Source organism: Tachypleus tridentatus, chromosome 10, assembly GCF_004210375.1.
Source record: "Tachypleus tridentatus isolate NWPU-2018 chromosome 10, ASM421037v1, whole genome shotgun sequence".
NCBI lineage: Eukaryota > Metazoa > Arthropoda > Merostomata > Xiphosura > Limulidae > Tachypleus > Tachypleus tridentatus.
This window is the reverse complement of record NC_134834.1, coordinates 101,515,409-101,535,941: the sequence shown is the minus strand read 5'-3', so window position 1 is coordinate 101,535,941 and position 20,533 is coordinate 101,515,409. Positions and strand designations below refer to the sequence as shown.

The 20,533-nt window shown below is 36.3% G+C and overlaps 1 protein-coding gene across 3 annotated transcripts in view; it reads left to right on the top strand.

Annotated features, from left to right (window-relative positions):
- LOC143229968 (dihydroxyacetone phosphate acyltransferase-like) overlaps positions 1-20,533 on the top strand; it is a 96,952-nt gene that overhangs the window by 38,403 nt on the left and 38,016 nt on the right. For all 3 annotated transcript variants that reach the window (XM_076462868.1, XM_076462866.1, XM_076462867.1), the window contains exons 5-6: positions 14,417-14,620; positions 19,707-19,858. In XM_076462868.1, coding sequence (XP_076318983.1) covers positions 14,417-14,620; positions 19,707-19,858 — 356 coding nt within the window. The remainder of the gene's footprint in view (positions 1-14,416; positions 14,621-19,706; positions 19,859-20,533) is intronic.

The window sequence follows — 20,533 nt, the reverse complement described above, 5'->3', positions numbered from 1 at the left end:
ATGTTTTTCTTCTGGGTAACAATTCTAATGTGGTTTCACTTGGCTGGTTTTGTGATAGTTAGTCCTACTGTGTTGTTACTGACTACATGTTTTTCTTCTGGGTAACAATTCTAATGTGGTTTCACTTGGCTGGTTTTGTGATAGTTAGTCCTGTGTTGTTACTGTACATGTTGTTACTGACTACATGTTTTTCTTCTGGGTAACAATTCTAATGTGGTTTCACTTGGCTGGTTTTGTGATAGTTAGTCCTACTGTGTTGTTACTGACTACATGTTTTTCTTCTGGGTAACAATTCTAATGTGGTTTCACTTGGCTGGTTTTGTGATAGTTAGTCCTACTGTGTTGTTACTGACTACATGTTTTTCTTCTGGGTAACAATTCTAATGTGGTTTCACTTGGCTGGTTTTGTGATAGTTAGTCCTACTGTGTTGTTACTGACTACATGTTTTTCTTCTGGGTAACAATTCTAATGTGGTTTCACTTGGCTGGTTTTGTGATAGTTAGTCCTACTGTGTTGTTACTGACTACATGTTTTTCTTCTGGGTAACAATTCTAATGTGGTTTCACTTGGCTGGTTTTGTGATAGTTAGTCCTACTGTGTTGTTACTGACTACATGTTTTTGACTTCTGGGTAACAATTCTAATGTGGTTTCACTTGGCTGGTTTTGTGATAGTTAGTCCTACTGTGTTGTTACTGACTACATGTTTTTCTTCTGGGTAACAATTCTAATGTGGTTTCACTTGGCTGGTTTTGTGATAGTTAGTCCTACTGTGTTGTTACTGACTACATGTTTTTCTTCTGGGTAACAATTCTAATGTGGTTTCACTTGGCTGGTTTTGTGATAGTTAGTCCTACTGTGTTGTTACTGACTACATGTTTTTCTTCTGGGTAACAATTCTAATGTGGTTTCACTTGGCTGGTTTTGTGATAGTTAGTCCTACTGTGTTGTTACTGACTACATGTTTTTCTTCTGGGTAACAATTCTAATGTGGTTTCACTTGGCTGGTTTTGTGATAGTTAGTCCTACTGTGTTGTTACTGACTACATGTTTTTCTTCTGGGTAACAATTCTAATGTGGTTTCACTTGGCTGGTTTTGTGATAGTTAGTCCTACTGTGTTGTTACTGACTACATGTTTTTCTTCTGGGTAACAATTCTAATGTGGTTTCACTTGGCTGGTTTTGTGATAGTTAGTCCTACTGTGTTGTTACTGACTACATGTTTTTCTTCTGGGTAACAATTCTAATGTGGTTTCACTTGGCTGGTTTTGTGATAGTTAGTCCTACTGTGTTGTTACTGACTACATGTTTTTCTTCTGGGTAACAATTCTAATGTGGTTTCACTTGGCTGGTTTTGTGATAGTTAGTCCTACTGTGTTGTTACTGACTACATGTTTTTCTTCTGGGTAACAATTCTAATGTGGTTTTTCACTTCTAATGTGGTTTCTGGTTTTGTGATAGTTAGTCCTACTGTGTTGTTACTGACTACATGTTTTTCTTCTGGGTAACAATTCTAATGTGGTTTCACTTGGCTGGTTTTGTGATAGTTAGTCCTACTGTGTTGTTACTGACTACATGTTTTTCTTCTGGGTAACAATTCTAATGTGGTTTCACTTGGCTGGTTTTGTGATAGTTAGTCCTACTGTGTTGTTACTGACTACATGTTTTTCTTCTGGGTAACAATTCTAATGTGGTTTCACTTGGCTGGTTTTGTGATAGTTAGTCCTACTGTGTTGTTACTGACTACATGTTTTTCTTCTGGGTAACAATTCTAATGTGGTTTCACTTGGCTGGTTTTGTGATAGTTAGTCCTACTGTGTTGTTACTGACTACATGTTTTTTCTGGGTAACTTCTGGGTAACAATTCTAATGTGGTTTCACTTGGCTGGTTTTGTGATAGTTAGTCCTACTGTGTTGTTACTGACTACATGTTTTTCTTCTGGGTAACAATTCTAATGTGGTTTCACTTGGCTGGTTTTGTGATAGTTAGTCCTACTGTGTTGTTACTGACTACATGTTTTTCTTCTGGGTAACAATTCTAATGTGGTTTCACTTGGCTGGTTTTGTGATAGTTAGTCCTACTGTGTTGTTACTGACTACATGTTTTTCTTCTGGGTAACAATTCTAATGTGGTTTCACTTGGCTGGTTTTGTGATAGTTAGTCCTACTGTGTTGTTACTGACTACATGTTTTTCTTCTGGGTAACAATTCTAATGTGGTTTCACTTGGCTGGTTTTGTGATAGTTAGTCCTACTGTGTTGTTACTGACTACATGTTTTTCTTCTGGGTAACAATTCTAATGTGGTTTCACTTGGCTGGTTTTGTGATAGTTAGTCCTACTGTGTTGTTACTGACTACATGTTTTTCTTCTGGGTAACAATTCTAATGTGGTTTCACTTGGCTGGTTTTGTGATAGTTAGTCCTACTGTGTTGTTACTGACTACATGTTTTTCTTCTGGGTAACAATTCTAATGTGGTTTCACTTGGCTGGTTTTGTGATAGTTAGTTTCTACTGTGTTGTTACTGACTACATGTTTTTCTTCTGGGTAACAATTCTAATGTGGTTTCACTTGGCTGGTTTTGTGATAGTTAGTCCTACTGTGTTGTTACTGACTACATGTTTTTCTTCTGGGTAACAATTCTAATGTGGTTTCACTTGGCTGGTTTTGTGATAGTTAGTCCTACTGTGTTGTTACTGACTACATGTTTTTCTTCTGGGTAACAATTCTAATGTGGTTTCACTTGGCTGGTTTTGTGATAGTTAGTCCTACTGTGTTGTTACTGACTACATGTTTTTCTTCTGGGTAACAATTCTAATGTGGTTTCACTTGGCTGGTTTTGTGATAGTTAGTCCTACTGTGTTGTTACTGACTACATGTTTTTCTTCTGGGTAACAATTCTAATGTGGTTTCACTTGGCTGGTTTTGTGATAGTTAGTCCTACTGTGTTGTTACTGACTACATGTTTTTCTTCTGGGTAACAATTCTAATGTGGTTTCACTTGGCTGGTTTTGTGATAGTTAGTCCTACTGTGTTGTTACTGACTACATGTTTTTCTTCTGGGTAACAATTCTAATGTGGTTTCACTTGGCTGGTTTTGTGATAGTTAGTCCTACTGTGTTGTTACTGACTACATGTTTTTCTTCTGGGTAACAATTCTAATGTGGTTTCACTTGGCTGGTTTTGTGATAGTTAGTTAGTACTGTGTTGTTACTGACTACATGTTTTTCTTCTGGGTAACAATTCTAATGTGGTTTCACTTGGCTGGTTTTGTGATAGTTAGTCCTACTGTGTTGTTACTGACTACATGTTTTTCTTCTGGGTAACAATTCTAATGTGGTTTCACTTGGCTGGTTTTGTGATAGTTAGTCCTACTGTGTTGTTACTGACTACATGTTTTTCTTCTGGGTAACAATTCTAATGTGGTTTCACTTGGCTGGTTTTGTGATAGTTAGTCCTACTGTGTTGTTACTGACTACATGTTTTTCTTCTGGGTAACAATTCTAATGTGGTTTCACTTGACTGGTTTTGTGATAGTTAGTCCTACTGTGTTGTTACTGACTACATGTTTTTCTTCTGGGTAACAATTCTAATGTGGTTTCACTTGGCTGGTTTTGTGATAGTTAGTCCTACTGTGTTGTTACTGACTACATGTTTTTCTTCTGGGTAACAATTCTAATGTGGTTTCACTTGGCTGGTTTTGTGATAGTTAGTCCTACTGTGTTGTTACTGACTACATGTTTTTCTTCTGGGTAACAATTCTAATGTGGTTTCACTTGGCTGGTTTTGTGATAGTTAGTCCTACTGTGTTGTTACTGACTACATGTTTTTCTTCTGGGTAACAATTCTAATGTGGTTTCACTTGGCTGGTTTTGTGATAGTTAGTCCTACTGTGTTGTTACTGACTACATGTTTTTCTTCTGGGTAACAATTCTAATGTGGTTTCACTTGGCTGGTTTTGTGATAGTTAGTCCTACTGTGTTGTTACTGACTACATGTTTTTCTTCTGGGTAACAATTCTAATGTGGTTTCACTTGGCTGGTTTTGTGATAGTTAGTCCTACTGTGTTGTTACTGACTACATGTTTTTCTTCTGGGTAACAATTCTAATGTGGTTTCACTTGGCTGGTTTTGTGATAGTTAGTCCTACTGTGTTGTTACTGACTACATGTTTTTCTTCTGGGTAACAATTCTAATGTGGTTTCACTTGGCTGGTTTTGTGATAGTTAGTCCTACTGTGTTGTTACTGACTACATGTTTTTCTTCTGGGTAACAATTCTAATGTGGTTTCACTTGGCTGGTTTTGTGATAGTTAGTCCTACTGTGTTGTTACTGACTACATGTTTTTCTTCTGGGTAACAATTCTAATGTGGTTTCACTTGGCTGGTTTTGTGATAGTTAGTCCTACTGTGTTGTTACTGACTACATGTTTTTCTTCTGGGTAACAATTCTAATGTGGTTTCACTTGGCTGGTTTTGTGATAGTTAGTCCTACTGTGTTGTTACTGACTACATGTTTTTCTTCTGGGTAACAATTCTAATGTGGTTTCACTTGGCTGGTTTTGTGATAGTTAGTCCTACTGTGTTGTTACTGACTACATGTTTTTCTTCTGGGTAACAATTCTAATGTGGTTTCACTTGGCTGGTTTTGTGATAGTTAGTCCTACTGTGTTGTTACTGACTACATGTTTTTCTTCTGGGTAACAATTCTAATGTGGTTTCACTTGGCTGGTTTTGTGATAGTTAGTCCTACTGTGTTGTTACTGACTACATGTTTTTCTTCTGGGTAACAATTCTAATGTGGTTTCACTTGGCTGGTTTTGTGATAGTTAGTCCTACTGTGTTGTTACTGACTACATGTTTTTCTTCTGGGTAACAATTCTAATGTGGTTTCACTTGGCTGGTTTTGTGATAGTTAGTCCTACTGTGTTGTTACTGACTACATGTTTTTCTTCTGGGTAACAATTCTAATGTGGTTTCACTTGGCTGGTTTTGTGATAGTTAGTCCTACTGTGTTGTTACTGACTACATGTTTTTCTTCTGGGTAACAATTCTAATGTGGTTTCACTTGGCTGGTTTTGTGATAGTTAGTCCTACTGTGTTGTTACTGACTACATGTTTTTCTTCTGGGTAACAATTCTAATGTGGTTTCACTTGGCTGGTTTTGTGATAGTTAGTCCTACTGTGTTGTTACTGACTACATGTTTTTCTTCTGGGTAACAATTCTAATGTGGTTTCACTTGGCTGGTTTTGTGATAGTTAGTCCTACTGTGTTGTTACTGACTACATGTTTTTCTTCTGGGTAACAATTCTAATGTGGTTTCACTTGGCTGGTTTTGTGATAGTTAGTCCTACTGTGTTGTTACTGACTACATGTTTTTCTTCTGGGTAACAATTCTAATGTGGTTTCACTTGGCTGGTTTTGTGATAGTTAGTCCTACTGTGTTGTTACTGACTACATGTTTTTCTTCTGGGTAACAATTCTAATGTGGTTTCACTTGGCTGGTTTTGTGATAGTTAGTCCTACTGTGTTGTTACTGACTACATGTTTTTCTTCTGGGTAACAATTCTAATGTGGTTTCACTTGGCTGGTTTTGTGATAGTTAGTCCTACTGTGTTGTTACTGACTACATGTTTTCTTCTGGGTAACAATTCTAATGTGGTTTCACTTGGCTGGTTTTGTGATAGTTAGTCCTACTGTGTTGTTACTGACTACATGTTTTTCTTCTGGGTAACAATTCTAATGTGGTTTCACTTGGCTGGTTTTGTAATAGTTAGTCCTGTGTTGTTACTGACTACATGTTTTTCTTCTGGGTAACAATTCTAATGTGGTTTCACTTGGCTGGTTTTGTGATAGTTAGTCCTACTGTGTTGTTACTGACTACATGTTTTTCTTCTGGGTAACAATTCTAATGTGGTTTCACTTGGCTGGTTTTGTGATAGTTAGTCTGACTACTGTTTTTCTTCTGGGTAACAATTCTAATGTGGTTTCACTTGGCTGGTTTTGTGATAGTTAGTCTGTTACTGACTACATGTTTTTCTTCTGGGTAACAATTCTAATGTGGTTTCACTTGGCTGGTTTTGTGATAGTTAGTCCTACTGTGTTGTTACTGACTACATGTTTTTCTTCTGGGTAACAATTCTAATGTGGTTTCACTTGGCTGGTTTTGTGATAGTTAGTCCTACTGTGTTGTTACTGACTACATGTTTTTCTTCTGGGTAACAATTCTAATGTGGTTTCACTTGGCTGGTTTTGTGATAGTTAGTCCTACTGTGTTGTTACTGACTACATGTTTTTCTTCTGGGTAACAATTCTAATGTGGTTTCACTTGGCTGGTTTTGTGATAGTTAGTCCTACTGTGTTGTTACTGACTACATGTTTTTCTTCTGGGTAACAATTCTAATGTGGTTTCACTTGGCTGGTTTTGTGATAGTTAGTCCTACTGTGTTGTTACTGACTACATGTTTTTCTTCTGGGTAACAATTCTAATGTGGTTTCACTTGGCTGGTTTTGTGATAGTTAGTCCTACTGTGTTGTTACTGACTACATGTTTTTCTTCTGGGTAACAATTCTAATGTGGTTTCACTTGGCTGGTTTTGTGATAGTTAGTCCTACTGGTACTGACTACATGTTTTTCTTCTGGGTAACAATTCTAATGTGGTTTCACTTGGCTGGTTTTGTGATAGTTAGTCCTACTGTGTTGTTACTGACTACATGTTTTTCTTCTGGGTAACAATTCTAATGTGGTTTCACTTGGCTGGTTTTGTGATAGTTAGTCCTACTGTGTTGTTACTGACTACATGTTTTTCTTCTGGGTAACAATTCTAATGTGGTTTCACTTGGCTGGTTTTGTGATAGTTAGTCCTACTGTGTTGTTACTGACTACATGTTTTTCTTCTGGGTAACAATTCTAATGTGGTTTCACTTGGCTGGTTTTGTGATAGTTAGTCCTTACTGTACATGTTGTTACTGACTACATGTTTTTTTCTTCTGGGTAACAATTCTAATGTGGTTTCACTTGGCTGGTTTTGTGATAGTTAGTCCTACTGTGTTGTTACTGACTACATGTTTTTCTTCTGGGTAACAATTCTAATGTGGTTTCACTTGGCTGGTTTTGTGATAGTTAGTCCTACTGTGTTGTTACTGACTACATGTTTTTCTTCTGGGTAACAATTCTAATGTGGTTTCACTTGGCTGGTTTTGTGATAGTTAGTCCTACTGTGTTGTTACTGACTACATGTTTTTCTTCTGGGTAACAATTCTAATGTGGTTTCACTTGGCTGGTTTTGTGATAGTTAGTCCTACTGTGTTGTTACTGACTACATGTTTTTCTTCTGGGTAACAATTCTAATGTGGTTTCACTTGGCTGGTTTTGTGATAGTTAGTCCTACTGTGTTGTTACTGACTACATGTTTTTCTTCTGGGTAACAATTCTAATGTGGTTTCACTTGGCTGGTTTTGTGATAGTTAGTCCTGTGTTGTTACTGTGTTGTTACTGACTACATGTTTTTCTTCTGGGTAACAATTCTAATGTGGTTTCACTTGGCTGGTTTTGTGATAGTTAGTCCCACTGTGTTGTTACTGACTACATGTTTTTCTTCTGGGTAACAATTCTAATGTGGTTTCACTTGGCTGGTTTTGTGATAGTTAGTCCTACTGTGTTGTTACTGACTACATGTTTTTCTTCTGGGTAACAATTCTAATGTGGTTTCACTTGGCTGGTTTTGTGATAGTTAGTCCTACTGTGTTGTTACTGACTACATGTTTTTCTTCTGGGTAACAATTCTAATGTGGTTTCACTTGGCTGGTTTTGTGATAGTTAGTCCTACTGTGTTGTTACTGACTACATGTTTTTCTTCTGGGTAACAATTCTAATGTGGTTTCACTTGGCTGGTTTTGTGATAGTTAGTCCTACTGTGTTGTTACTGACTACATGTTTTTCTTCTGGGTAACAATTCTAATGTGGTTTCACTTGGCTGGTTTTGTGATAGTTAGTCCTACTGTGTTGTTACTGACTACATGTTTTTCTTCTGGGTAACAATTCTAATGTGGTTTCACTTGGCTGGTTTTGTGATAGTTAGTCCTACTGTGTTGTTACTGACTACATGTTTTTCTTCTGGGTAACAATTCTAATGTGGTTTCACTTGGCTGGTTTTGTGATAGTTAGTCCTGTGTTGTTACTGTGTTGTTACTGACTACATGTTAACAATTCTAATGTTACTGACTACATGTTTTTACTTCTGGGTAACAATTCTAATGTGGTTTCACTTGGCTGGTTTTGTGATAGTTAGTCCTACTGTGTTGTTACTGACTACATGTTTTTCTTCTGGGTAACAATTCTAATGTGGTTTCACTTGGCTGGTTTTGTGATAGTTAGTCCTACTGTGTTGTTACTGACTACATGTTTTTCTTCTGGGTAACAATTCTAATGTGGTTTCACTTGGCTGGTTTTGTGATAGTTAGTCCTACTGTGTTGTTACTGACTACATGTTTTTCTTCTGGGTAACAATTCTAATGTGGTTTCACTTGGCTGGTTTTGTGATAGTTAGTCCCACTGTGTTGTTACTGACTACATGTTTTTCTTCTGGGTAACAATTCTAATGTGGTTTCACTTGGCTGGTTTTGTGATAGTTAGTCCTACTGTGTTGTTACTGACTACATGTTTTTCTTCTGGGTAACAATTCTAATGTGGTTTCACTTGGCTGGTTTTGTGATAGTTAGTCCTGTGTTGTTACTGACTACATGTTTTTCTGGGTAACAATTCTAATGTGGTTTCACTTGGCTGGTTTTGTGATAGTTAGTCCTGGTTGTTACTGACTACATGTTTTTCTTCTGGGTAACAATTCTAATGTGGTTTCACTTGGCTGGTTTTGTGATAGTTAGTCCTACTGTGTTGTTACTGACTACATGTTTTTCTTCTGGGTAACAATTCTAATGTGGTTTCACTTGGCTGGTTTTGTGATAGTTAGTCCTACTGTGTTGTTACTGACTACATGTTTTTCTTCTGGGTAACAATTCTAATGTGGTTTCACTTGGCTGGTTTTGTGATAGTTAGTCCTACTGTGTTGTTACTGACTACATGTTTTTCTTCTGGGTAACAATTCTAATGTGGTTTCACTTGGCTGGTTTTGTGATAGTTAGTCCTACTGTGTTGTTACTGACTACATGTTTTTCTTCTGGGTAACAATTCTAATGTGGTTTCACTTGGCTGGTTTTGTGATAGTTAGTCCCACTGTGTTGTTACTGACTACATGTTTTTCTTCTGGGTAACAATTCTAATGTGGTTTCACTTGGCTGGTTTTGTGATAGTTAGTCCTACTGTGTTGTTACTGACTACATGTTTTTCTTCTGGGTAACAATTCTAATGTGGTTTCACTTGGCTGGTTTTGTGATAGTTAGTCCTACTGTGTTGTTACTGACTACATGTTTTTCTTCTGGGTAACAATTCTAATGTGGTTTCACTTGGCTGGTTTTGTGATAGTTAGTCCTACTGTGTTGTTACTGACTACATGTTTTTCTTCTGGGTAACAATTCTAATGTGGTTTCACTTGGCTGGTTTTGTGATAGTTAGTCCTACTGTGTTGTTACTGACTACATGTTTTTCTTCTGGGTAACAATTCTAATGTGGTTTCACTTGGCTGGTTTTGTGATAGTTAGTCCTACTGTGTTGTTACTGACTACATGTTTTTCTTCTGGGTAACAATTCTAATGTGGTTTCACTTGGCTGGTTTTGTGATAGTTAGTCCTGTGTTGTTACTGACTACATGTTTTTCTTCTGGGTAACAATTCTAATGTGGTTTCACTTGTTTTTGTGATACTGACTGACTACATGTTTTTCTTCTGGGTAACAATTCTAATGTGGTTTCACTTGGCTGGTTTTGTGATAGTTAGTCCTACTGTGTTGTTACTGACTACATGTTTTTCTTCTGGGTAACAATTCTAATGTGGTTTCACTTGGCTGGTTTTGTGATAGTTAGTCCTACTGTGTTGTTACTGACTACATGTTTTTCTTCTGGGTAACAATTCTAATGTGGTTTCACTTGGCTGGTTTTGTGATAGTTAGTCCTACTGTGTTGTTACTGACTACATGTTTTTCTTCTGGGTAACAATTCTAATGTGGTTTCACTTGGCTGGTTTTGTGATAGTTAGTCCTACTGTGTTGTTACTGACTACATGTTTTTCTTCTGGGTAACAATTCTAATGTGGTTTCACTTGGCTGGTTTTGTGATAGTTAGTCCTACTGTGTTGTTACTGACTACATGTTTTTCTTCTGGGTAACAATTCTAATGTGGTTTCACTTGGCTGGTTTTGTGATAGTTAGTCCTACTGTGTTGTTACTGACTACATGTTTTTCTTCTGGGTAACAATTCTAATGTGGTTTCACTTGGCTGGTTTTGTGATAGTTAGTCCTACTGTGTTGTTACTGACTACATGTTTTTCTTCTGGGTAACAATTCTAATGTGGTTTTAGTTGACTGGTTTTGTGATAGTTATTTCTACTGTGTTGTTACTGACTACATGTTTTTCTTCTGGGTAACAATTCTAATGTGGTTTCACTTGGCTGGTTTTGTGATAGTTAGTCCTACTGTGTTGTTACTGACTACATGTTTTTCTTCTGGGTAACAATTCTAATGTGGTTTCACTTGGCTGGTTTTGTGATAGTTAGTCCTACTGTGTTGTTACTGACTACATGTTTTTCTTCTGGGTAACAATTCTAATGTGGTTTCACTTGGCTGGTTTTGTAATAGTTAGTCCTGTGTTGTTACTGACTACATGTTTTTCTTCTGGGTAACAATTCTAATGTGGTTTCACTTGGCTGGTTTTGTGATAGTTAGTCCTACTGTGTTGTTACTGACTACATGTTTTTCTTCTGGGTAACAATTCTAATGTGGTTTCAGTTGACTGGTTTTGTGATAGTTAGTCCTACTGTATTGTTACTGACTACATGTTTTTCTTCTGGGTAACAATTCTAATGTGGTTTTAGTTTACTGGCTTTGTGATAGTTATTTCTAGTGTGTTGTTACTGACTACATGTTTTTCTTCTGGGTAACAATTCTAATGTGGTTTCACTTGGCTGGTTTTGTGATAGTTAGTCCTACTGTGTTGTTACTGACTACATGTTTTTCTTCTGGGTAACAATTCTAATGTGGTTTCACTTGGCTGGTTTTGTAATAGTTAGTCCTGTGTTGTTACTGACTACACGTTTTTCTTCTGGGTAACAATTCTAATGTGGTTTTAGTTTACTGGTTTTGTGATAGTTAGTCCTACTGTATTGTTACTGACTACATGTTTTTCTTCTGGGTAACAATTCTAATGTGGTTTCACTTGGCTGGTTTTGTGATAGTTATTTCTACTGTGTTGTTACTGACTACATGTTTTTCTTCTGGGTAACAATTCTAATGTGGTTTTAGTTTACTGGTTTTGTGATAGTTAGTCCTACTGTATTGTTACTGACTACATGTTTTTCTTCTGGGTAACAATTCTAATGTGGTTTCACTTGGCTGGTTTTGTGATAGTTAGTCCTACTGTGTTGTTACTGACTACATGTTTTTCTTCTGGGTAACAATTCTAATGTGGTTTCACTTGGCTGGTTTTGTGATAGTTAATCCTACTGTGTTGTTACTGACTACATGTTTTTCTTCTGGGTAACAATTCTAATGTGGTTTCACTTGGCTGGTTTTGTAATAGTTAGTCCTGTGTTGTTACTGACTACATGTTTTTCTTCTGGGTAACAATTCTAATGTGGTTTCACTTGGCTGGTTTTGTGATAGTTAGTCCTACTGTGTTGTTACTGACTACATGTTTTTCTTCTGGGTAACAATTCTAATGTGGTTTTAGTTGACTGGTTTTGTGATAGTTATTTCTACTGTATTGTTACTGACTACATGTTTTTCTTCTGGGTAACAATTCTAATGTGGTTTTAGTTTACTGGCTTTGTGATAGTTATTTCTAGTGTGTTGTTACTGACTACATGTTTTTCTTCTGGGTAACAATTCTAATGTGGTTTTAGTTTACTGGTTTTATGATAGTTAGTCCAGTATTGTTACTGACTACATGTTTTTCTTCTGGGTAACAATTCTAATGTGGTTTCACTTGGCTGGTTTTGTAATAGTTAGTCCTGTGTTGTTACTGACTACACGTTTTTCTTCTGGGTAACAATTCTAATGTGGTTTTAGTTTACTGGTTTTGTGATAGTTAGTCCTACTGTATTGTTACTGACTACATGTTTTTCTTCTGGGTAACAATTCTAATGTGGTTTCACTTGGCTGGTTTTGTGATAGTTATTTCTACTGTGTTGTTACTGACTACATGTTTTTCTTCTGGGTAACAATTCTAATGTGGTTTTAGTTTACTGGTTTTGTGATAGTTAGTCCCACTGTATTGTTGCTGACTACATGTTTTTCTTCTGGGTAACAATTCTAATGTGGTTTCACTTGGCTGGTTTTGTGATAGTTAGTCCCACTGTGTTGTTACTGACTACATGTTTTCTTCTGGGTAACAATTCTAATATGGTTTCACTTGGCTGGTTTTGTGATAGTTAGTCCTACTGTGTTGTTACTGACTACATGTTTTTCTCTTCTGGGTAACAATTCTAATGTGGTTTCACTTGGCTGGTTTTGTGATAGTTAGTCCTACTGTATTGTTACTGACTACATGTTTTTCTTCTGGGTAACAACTCTAATGTGGTTTCACTTGGCTGGTTTTGTGATAGTTAGTCCAGTATTGTTACTGACTACATGTTTTTCTTCTGGGTAACAATTCTAATGTGGTTTTCACTTGGCTGGTTTTGTGATAGTTATTTCTACTGTGTTGTTACTGACTACATGTTTTTCTTCTGGGTAACAATTCTAATGTGGTTTCACTTGGCTGGTTTTGTGATAGTTATTTCTACTGTGTTGTTACTGACTACATGTTTTTCTTCTGGGTAACAATTCTAATGTGGTTTTAGTTTACTGGTTTTGTGATAGTTAGTCCTACTGTATTGTTACTGACTACATGTTTTTCTTCTGGGTAACAATTCTAATGTGGTTTCACTTGGCTGGTTTTGTGATAGTTAGTCCTACTGTGTTGTTACTGACTACATGTTTTTCTTCTGGGTAACAATTCTAATGTGGTTTCACTTGGCTGGTTTGTGATAGTTAGTCCTACTGTGTTGTTACTGACTACATGTTTTTCTTCTGGGTAACAATTCTAATATGGTTTCACTTGGCTGGTTTTGTGATAGTTAGTCCTACTGTGTTGTTACTGACTACATGTTTTTCTTCTGGGTAACAATTCTAATATGGTTTCACTTGGCTGGTTTTGTGATAGTTAGTCCTTCTGTGTTGTTACTGACTACATGTTTTTCTTCTGGGTAACAATTCTAATGTGGTTTCACTTGGCTGGTTTTGTAATAGTTAGTCCTACTGTGTTGTTACTGACTACATGTTTTTCTTCTGGGTAACAATTCTAATGTGGTTTCACTTGGCTGGTTTTGTGATAGTTAGACCTACTGTGTTGCTACTGGCTACATTCTTTTGTTCTGAGTAATCATTCTAAAGTAGGGATGGCCTGATTGTACATCCTTCATATCACATAAGGTGCTGTTTTAGTTAAAGGTTTGAAGTTTTTGCTATTTATTAATTGTTTCACTTAATACTTGTACACACATCTTGCATTTAATGTGAACAGAAATTGGGTTTGTAGTGAATTTATAGTTTTTACGCGGGGCATGTTCACAGTCACTGCACAATACACTAATAATGTTTTACACAGTTTGTTTATGATTTTGATTGCTTTATGTTACTTTTTGTTCAACAAACTCATTGTTTTATAAATCATGTTTAATAATTTACATGCCTTTTGTTAGAAAAATACCATTAAAAGTTAGTAACAATCAGTTTATCAGAAATTGGTTGTTTAATTATTCATTGTTTTTTTTGTGTTGAGATTTTGCTTAAATTTTCTATGAAATTTTTTTTTGTACTTTTCAGCAATAAAATGTACTACATTTTTTAAATTTATATCTTAATGTTTTTCTTTCTATATAAAAGCATAGCACTACATTCAATGTGATATTAATAGTCATTCCCCTTGTTACATTGTGATTGTGACTGTATATGGAGTTGTGTGTTTGATTCTGGTTGTCTTGTGTTCAGAATTAGTGTAAATCTTGACAGTTGTATGTGACTTTAGTGTTGCTGCTGTTCAGTTATCATGAGCTGAATATCTGTACATGTTTGCAGAATGTCAAAAGGTCCAACCTCTAAATGTTCATTAGTGTCCAGTGTACAGAAAAGCAGTACCAATTTTATCAAAGTTACAATGACAACCAACTTTTTAGAACAACCAGTAATTTTCAGAATTGTGCATTTGTTGATTTAAAATTAACTTGCTTATAGCTTAAGAAGTGTTAAATAATTTTCTAATAATTCTTTTAGATTTTCTTGGCTTGAAAGCTCTCAACTTGCTTTTAAGAAATTCTGGAGCATTCTTCATTCGACGCTCATTTGGGGGAGATAAGTTGTATTGGGCTGTTTTCACAGAGTATGTTCAAAATCAGCTGTCAGGAGGGGAAGCACCTCTAGAGTTTTTTGTGGAGGGAACACGCAGTAGAACAGCCAAATCTTTAAATCCAAAACTTGGTAAGGATTTTTAATGTTGGAAATTATACTGTAAAGTGTGAAAAAAAGCAAGAAACTTGTAGCACTATATAAAGCATAAGTAGAATCAGATGTTAAGGCTCTAAGTTTAACTTCTGATACAGTACATTACCTTTTCTCAATTAAATAGCTATTCTCATTCAGTGCTGACCTCTATATGCAGAAAATTTTTTTCACATGTGCCACAAGCCTTCTGCCTCATCTTCATTGGAAATGACTCATTCCAATGTGTGTGTGTCTCATGCAAATTTTCTTCCTCTGTCTCCCTCTTTTATTTTGTAACCTCAGTTATTGATACTTCATACCACTCTTCCTGTCTTCTTTCCTCACATTTGGGCTTTATCCAGTTCTTGATGAGGAAATCAAGTTTTTCCAATACAAGTTTTTTTGCTTGAGTATCATTTGTCTTTGTAATTTCAAGGTGGCTTTATCCCACATCTTTCATTTTTGTTTTCATATGTTAATATGGTCCTCTATTGCCTTAACTCGACTCTGTTTAAACTACTTTATACTTGTTCCTTGTTTAAACTTTCACTTAAGGTTTATTTTTTTGTTCTGTCGGTCTGAGGCCATCAGGTGTCTGATTTATTTTCAATCAGTGCCTCACATACTCTTTATCATTCAGTGTATCTTCTCCTTTACCTGGATTTTTCTTTCTCCCCAAAATCATGGTGGCTAGGGAGAGTAAATCCTTTGCTTTTCAAGGTTATATTGCTTGTACAGCTTCCCATTCAGTGTTGCTTTCTGTATGCATATATTTTATTTGCACATGCCACAAGCTTTCTCTTGCATTGAAATTACAAAATTCCAATGTGTCTTGTGCAAATCATCATGTGTCACATCCTCTTCAATCAAAGAATGACATGGTCATGTGATGCATGTGACTATCTACAGTTCTTTACTGAACTATTACTTCTTATTTGCAGCATTTGAGTTTGGTCATGCTTTTTTGTGTGTTTAGTGCTTCATGTTTGACTGTTTTTCTCACAGATTAGTTACTTTTTGACTTAATTTGTTTTCATTCAACCTAGTTGCTATATTTTTATTTATCAGTTAATTCTAGTCACTTTATTTCTGTACTTGAATTTGGTGAACCTTTGCAACCACCTTTGTCCCCCACACATCACCCTGGTTTGTCTTGAGTTAACTGAGCCTGTGCAAGCTGACAAGGATGTTGGTTATTTTTCTGCCCTCAGTGTTTGCTGTTTGTTTTCATTCCCAACCTGGGGACTCTCCTAGGCCTAATATATGTCTTTACAGATTTTGTCTCAGGTTTTGATGTTTTATCCCTTTCACCTATTTCTTATTCTTTACTTGTTTTCTTATTACATGAACAATCTTCTCAAATCTTTTTGTTCCTCCCTCGATATTCAGATTCATGCTAATCAGTTTGCCTTGCAAGTGAGAGGATTAGTATGCTGCATCCCCCACAGACTTCTGCCCCAAATTCTTGCTTGTGTCTTACCCTCTTCAACCTATTTCTTTGATATACCTACTATCTGAGGGTTTTCACAGAAATCCTGAGAGGTTTTCTGCAGATACCCATACCCTTCTCTCTTTCACTTCAGCTCACATGTTGTTTATGGCTTTGGCATTGCACGTGTGGTATGTTTGTTTTTGGAATCTTATAGCTTGTGATGCCACTTTGGTTTGGATCCATTTATACTTGACATATCTCAGGGATTTACATATAGCACAATTTCTGAGATGTTATGTCATTGATATGGTCCTGGAAACTACTGCACCTTAGGTGAAATCAGTCAACAAATAATCCACTCTTACAAATATTGAGACTCAGCTAGAGTCTCATTTGCCTCTAATTCCCATTTCCTGTTCTTCACCTTCTGATTGTTTACCTATTCCTTCTACTTGATGCCTTCTCCATTGCAGTTGGTATTATTAACCCAGTGGTTTCAGGTCTAATGATGACTTAGCTGTTCAAGTTTCTTCATTATAGGAGTTCCCTCACTGATAATCAATGGGTGTTTCAAGTTCAAGATTCTATGACTAGCCAATGTCTTTCAGAAGCAGTTTTGGAATTGTTCTTGCAGTGAGCAATCAAACCTGTTCTCCATCCTTCCTGGGGTTTTTATCCTCACCTTTTATTTGTCCCTAAGAAAACTGGAAATTAGTGTTAGGTAATTGGTTTATCTCACCTCAACCACTTCATATCTTTATCCAGATTCACCATGGAGTGTTTTCTAATACTTAAATGGACATTTTTCTCCAGGGTTTTTAACATTTTTAAAATGCTTGGTTACCAATATCATCTCAGTCTTATCTTTATCTTTGGTTTGTCCATCTCGGCTTGATTTACCAAGTTTGGGCTCTCCCCTTCTGACTTACCTTGGCAGGTTTTGTTGAATAGTCTGGGCTTTTGCATATCATCTCCATGCTTTGGTGCTGCGATTTCATTATTTTATGGACAAATGGCTTCTTCTGGCTCATTACAAACAGGCATCAACCAATTGTACTTTGAGAAGTCCTTCCTCAAACCCATTCAATACTTTGAGGGTTTTTTTTTTCAATAACATTATCAGTTGAGCATTGCCTTCTTCTTTACAACTTCACTCATTGCAGCTTTTGGTTCTTCATGCCCTCTCAGCTCATTCACTTATTCCTTTTGATGTTGTATTGTTTTGGGGGATGTTATTTTCCATGACATCGCTGATCCCTCTCAGTTGTGACCATGTGGAATTCTTTCAGTAGGCACTTCCCAAAGATGGAACCTTGTTTGGGATCGTTTTTTTAATCCCTATTTCTCTTTCTTCTTTCCTGTGAGACAATATACATTGATGGCTAGACAAAGCCCATATGTTGATTGGGGGGGGGGTGCTATTCCTACATCTGGATATACATTTTGTTTATGGATGGGAGGCATGAGTGGATCATCAGGAAGCCTTGGGCTATTGTTCTACAAACAAAAGTGCTTTGTATGCCAATGTTCTTGAACTTCTTGCTATACATTGGGCATTGCATCACTTCCTTCTTCTCACCAAACATTGTATGCTGATGGTTCATTCTGACAATTACATGGTGGTGACACATATCAACCACCAAGGGGACAACTGGTCCAGAGGTCCATATTTTTGAACAATATGGTTTTATACTGAGCCCAAGTATGTCACATTTATCCTATTGCATATCATATGTTGGGTGCTTTCAAATTGGTTGCAAATCATTTTTTGCACCCTGACTGGATATATCCCCGTTGACTAGGTATGAATCACTTCATGTTCAGAGATTTTTGCTATCAGTGGAGTTCTTCCCATGTGGATGCCTTTGTTACAGGCCTAAACACCAAGTTGCATTTATTTTGATCACCAGTACCTCATCAACAGGCTTTAGTAAAATATGCCTTTAACTAGGATTGGTCACACAAGTATCTATATGTGTACTTCTCCATCTAATTACTTCATTGGGTGATTTTTCTGGTTCATCCATGCCTTGGTAAGTCCTCCTGATTGCTCCTTATTGGCCAGCTCAGTTTTAGTTTCCAAGGTTGTAATGACTGCTCTACTTCCCCCCTGTCCCTCTTCCACTTTCTTCCTCCATCAATCTTGATCACATGTCCTACATCCCAGCTTTCATGTTGAGCTTTTGTCCAGTCCTTGGTAAATCAATATGGTGTTACATGGCAAGTTGCTTTCTTGTTAGCTAAGTTCCATCCGTTCATCTGGTATAGTGATGTATCATTGCAAGTGGAATGTATTCCACAGTTGCTTGACTACTAGGGGATTTCCCTACAAGCCTACCATGGCTCATGTTGCAGAAGGTTTTCTGTCTTCTTGCTTTCCAGATATTGGGTAATCTTATCCCATACTTTTTGTTTTTCCAATACCATAGTGTTTCTACATTCCTTGTTGTTACTGTGATCCTGTGTTCCTTCTAGCTGTGTCACCCTCCCAGACATCCTGCTGTTCTGGATTTGGACATCAACATGTTCCTACATGTGGATATCATGGATATCAAATTCTTGGATTGATAGCCAAGAGCTAATCTTTGTGTCAGATCCAGTAATTGGAATAGTTTGTAATACCTGGTTCTTTGGTTTGAGGTAAAGATGGTATGATCATCATTCTACACTTGTGTAGATGTTGGTACCCTGTAAGGATATCATGGATGTAGCTGACTTACCATGTACAGTCTGCCATACTCTAGCCACTATATACCCAGGGGTGTATCCATGTTTACCCATCTTTCTCATCATGGAATTGAATTACAATATCTTTCTATGTTTAGGATTACTTTTCTGCCACATTCTCTCTCACTCAGATGTACTCCATTTGTTACCCACCCTTATATCCTATACATACCACAAATGAGCAGAGTATACCTGGATCAGCAGTGGTGCAGTTCACCTCGTCTGATCTGTATCTCTCACTTAGAGGAGTATCATTCATATACTTTTAAAGGGTACTTATGTTATTCTCTTGCACCACTCCTTCCTTCTCCTCCTACTTGGGGGGTTCTGTCTAATCTTGTGAGTGGAGGTAAGTACTATATCATAAGCTATAATTTTTCTCTACTGAAAATGTATTTCTGATACGTGCTTACCTCTTCTCACACTTTCCATCTTTCTTTCCTGTTTTTTCCTGGTGCTGACATCGTCTGCCAAACTGTGAAATTATAGTTCAGTAGAGGAATAGGAGGGATGAGCATTTCATGTTCATATTGGTGAGGATATGGCGATGATGATTTACATGGGAAACGCTTGAAATCTTGCAGTTCCAAATGGGGAGCAGAAGGCTGGTGGCATGCATAAAGGAAAGGTATACATATATAGAGCAGCACTGAATGGGAATAGCTAATCTTGTGAAAGAAGGTAAGTACCTATTGGAAATACATTTTCAGTATAGGAAAATTATATTTTTAACTTGTAGCAGTATGTATATCATAAGTAGAATCAGATGTTAAGGTACAAAGCTGTAGTTTGTGTCTGTGTGTGTGATTATATATTATACCAATATGTGTTTCATCCCAGTGTAGTGTTTTCTGTTAACTACAAAAAGTAGTAACAAGTGTATTCTAAATACTCACTGTAAGTAAAAGAACTGTTTTCTCACAGGGTTGCTGCAAACTACCCTCGAATTGTTTTTCACTGGCCAGGTTTCTGACATCACAGTTGTTCCTATTAGTATCACGTATGACCGAACACTAGAAGAAATGCTCTATGCATATGAATTACTTGGAGTTCCAAAACCAAAAGAATCAACCACGGTTAATTCTAAATCTTTGTATATAATTAGTTAATGTTCGTTTTTCATGGTCTTATAATTTGGTAAAATTTGTTAGAAGTATCTAGTAAAATGAAAAATAAGTAATGGGATGTTCAAAACTATAGTTATTTTTGTCATCATTTGAAAATTAAGTTCAAGAAATGTGATAAACTTTTATTTTAAAAATTACTGATTTTACTGATTCTTATTGGATGTTAATATAAGAATTTCTGTTAAATTTAATGTATATTTCTTTGTAACTTATGTTTAGTTCATATTAATGTATTGTGTATATAAGTGTTATATATTACTTAACTAATACCAGAATAACATGAGTATTCATTAGGTATATTGTCTAATGAGTATATAATGTACATAAATATTGTATATTTGTGTTTTAGTTGAAAGTATGTAAGTTTTCATGTGAAGATAACAGTTATTCTGCAGGAAAGTAAACATATTTCGTGGAGAAGCAAGCTGATGATGTAGTTTATGTAAATGAAACTGTAAATATTCTATGTAAAGTTGTATATAGCTCAAAACTGATCATTTGATGAATGAATGACAATAGTTGTTTATAGCTTTTTTTGTCTAAGGGAAAACAAATACCTACTACGAAAACTGTTTCATATCTTCATATCTTTGTTTTTTATAACTGCTACTTATCAGTATTTAC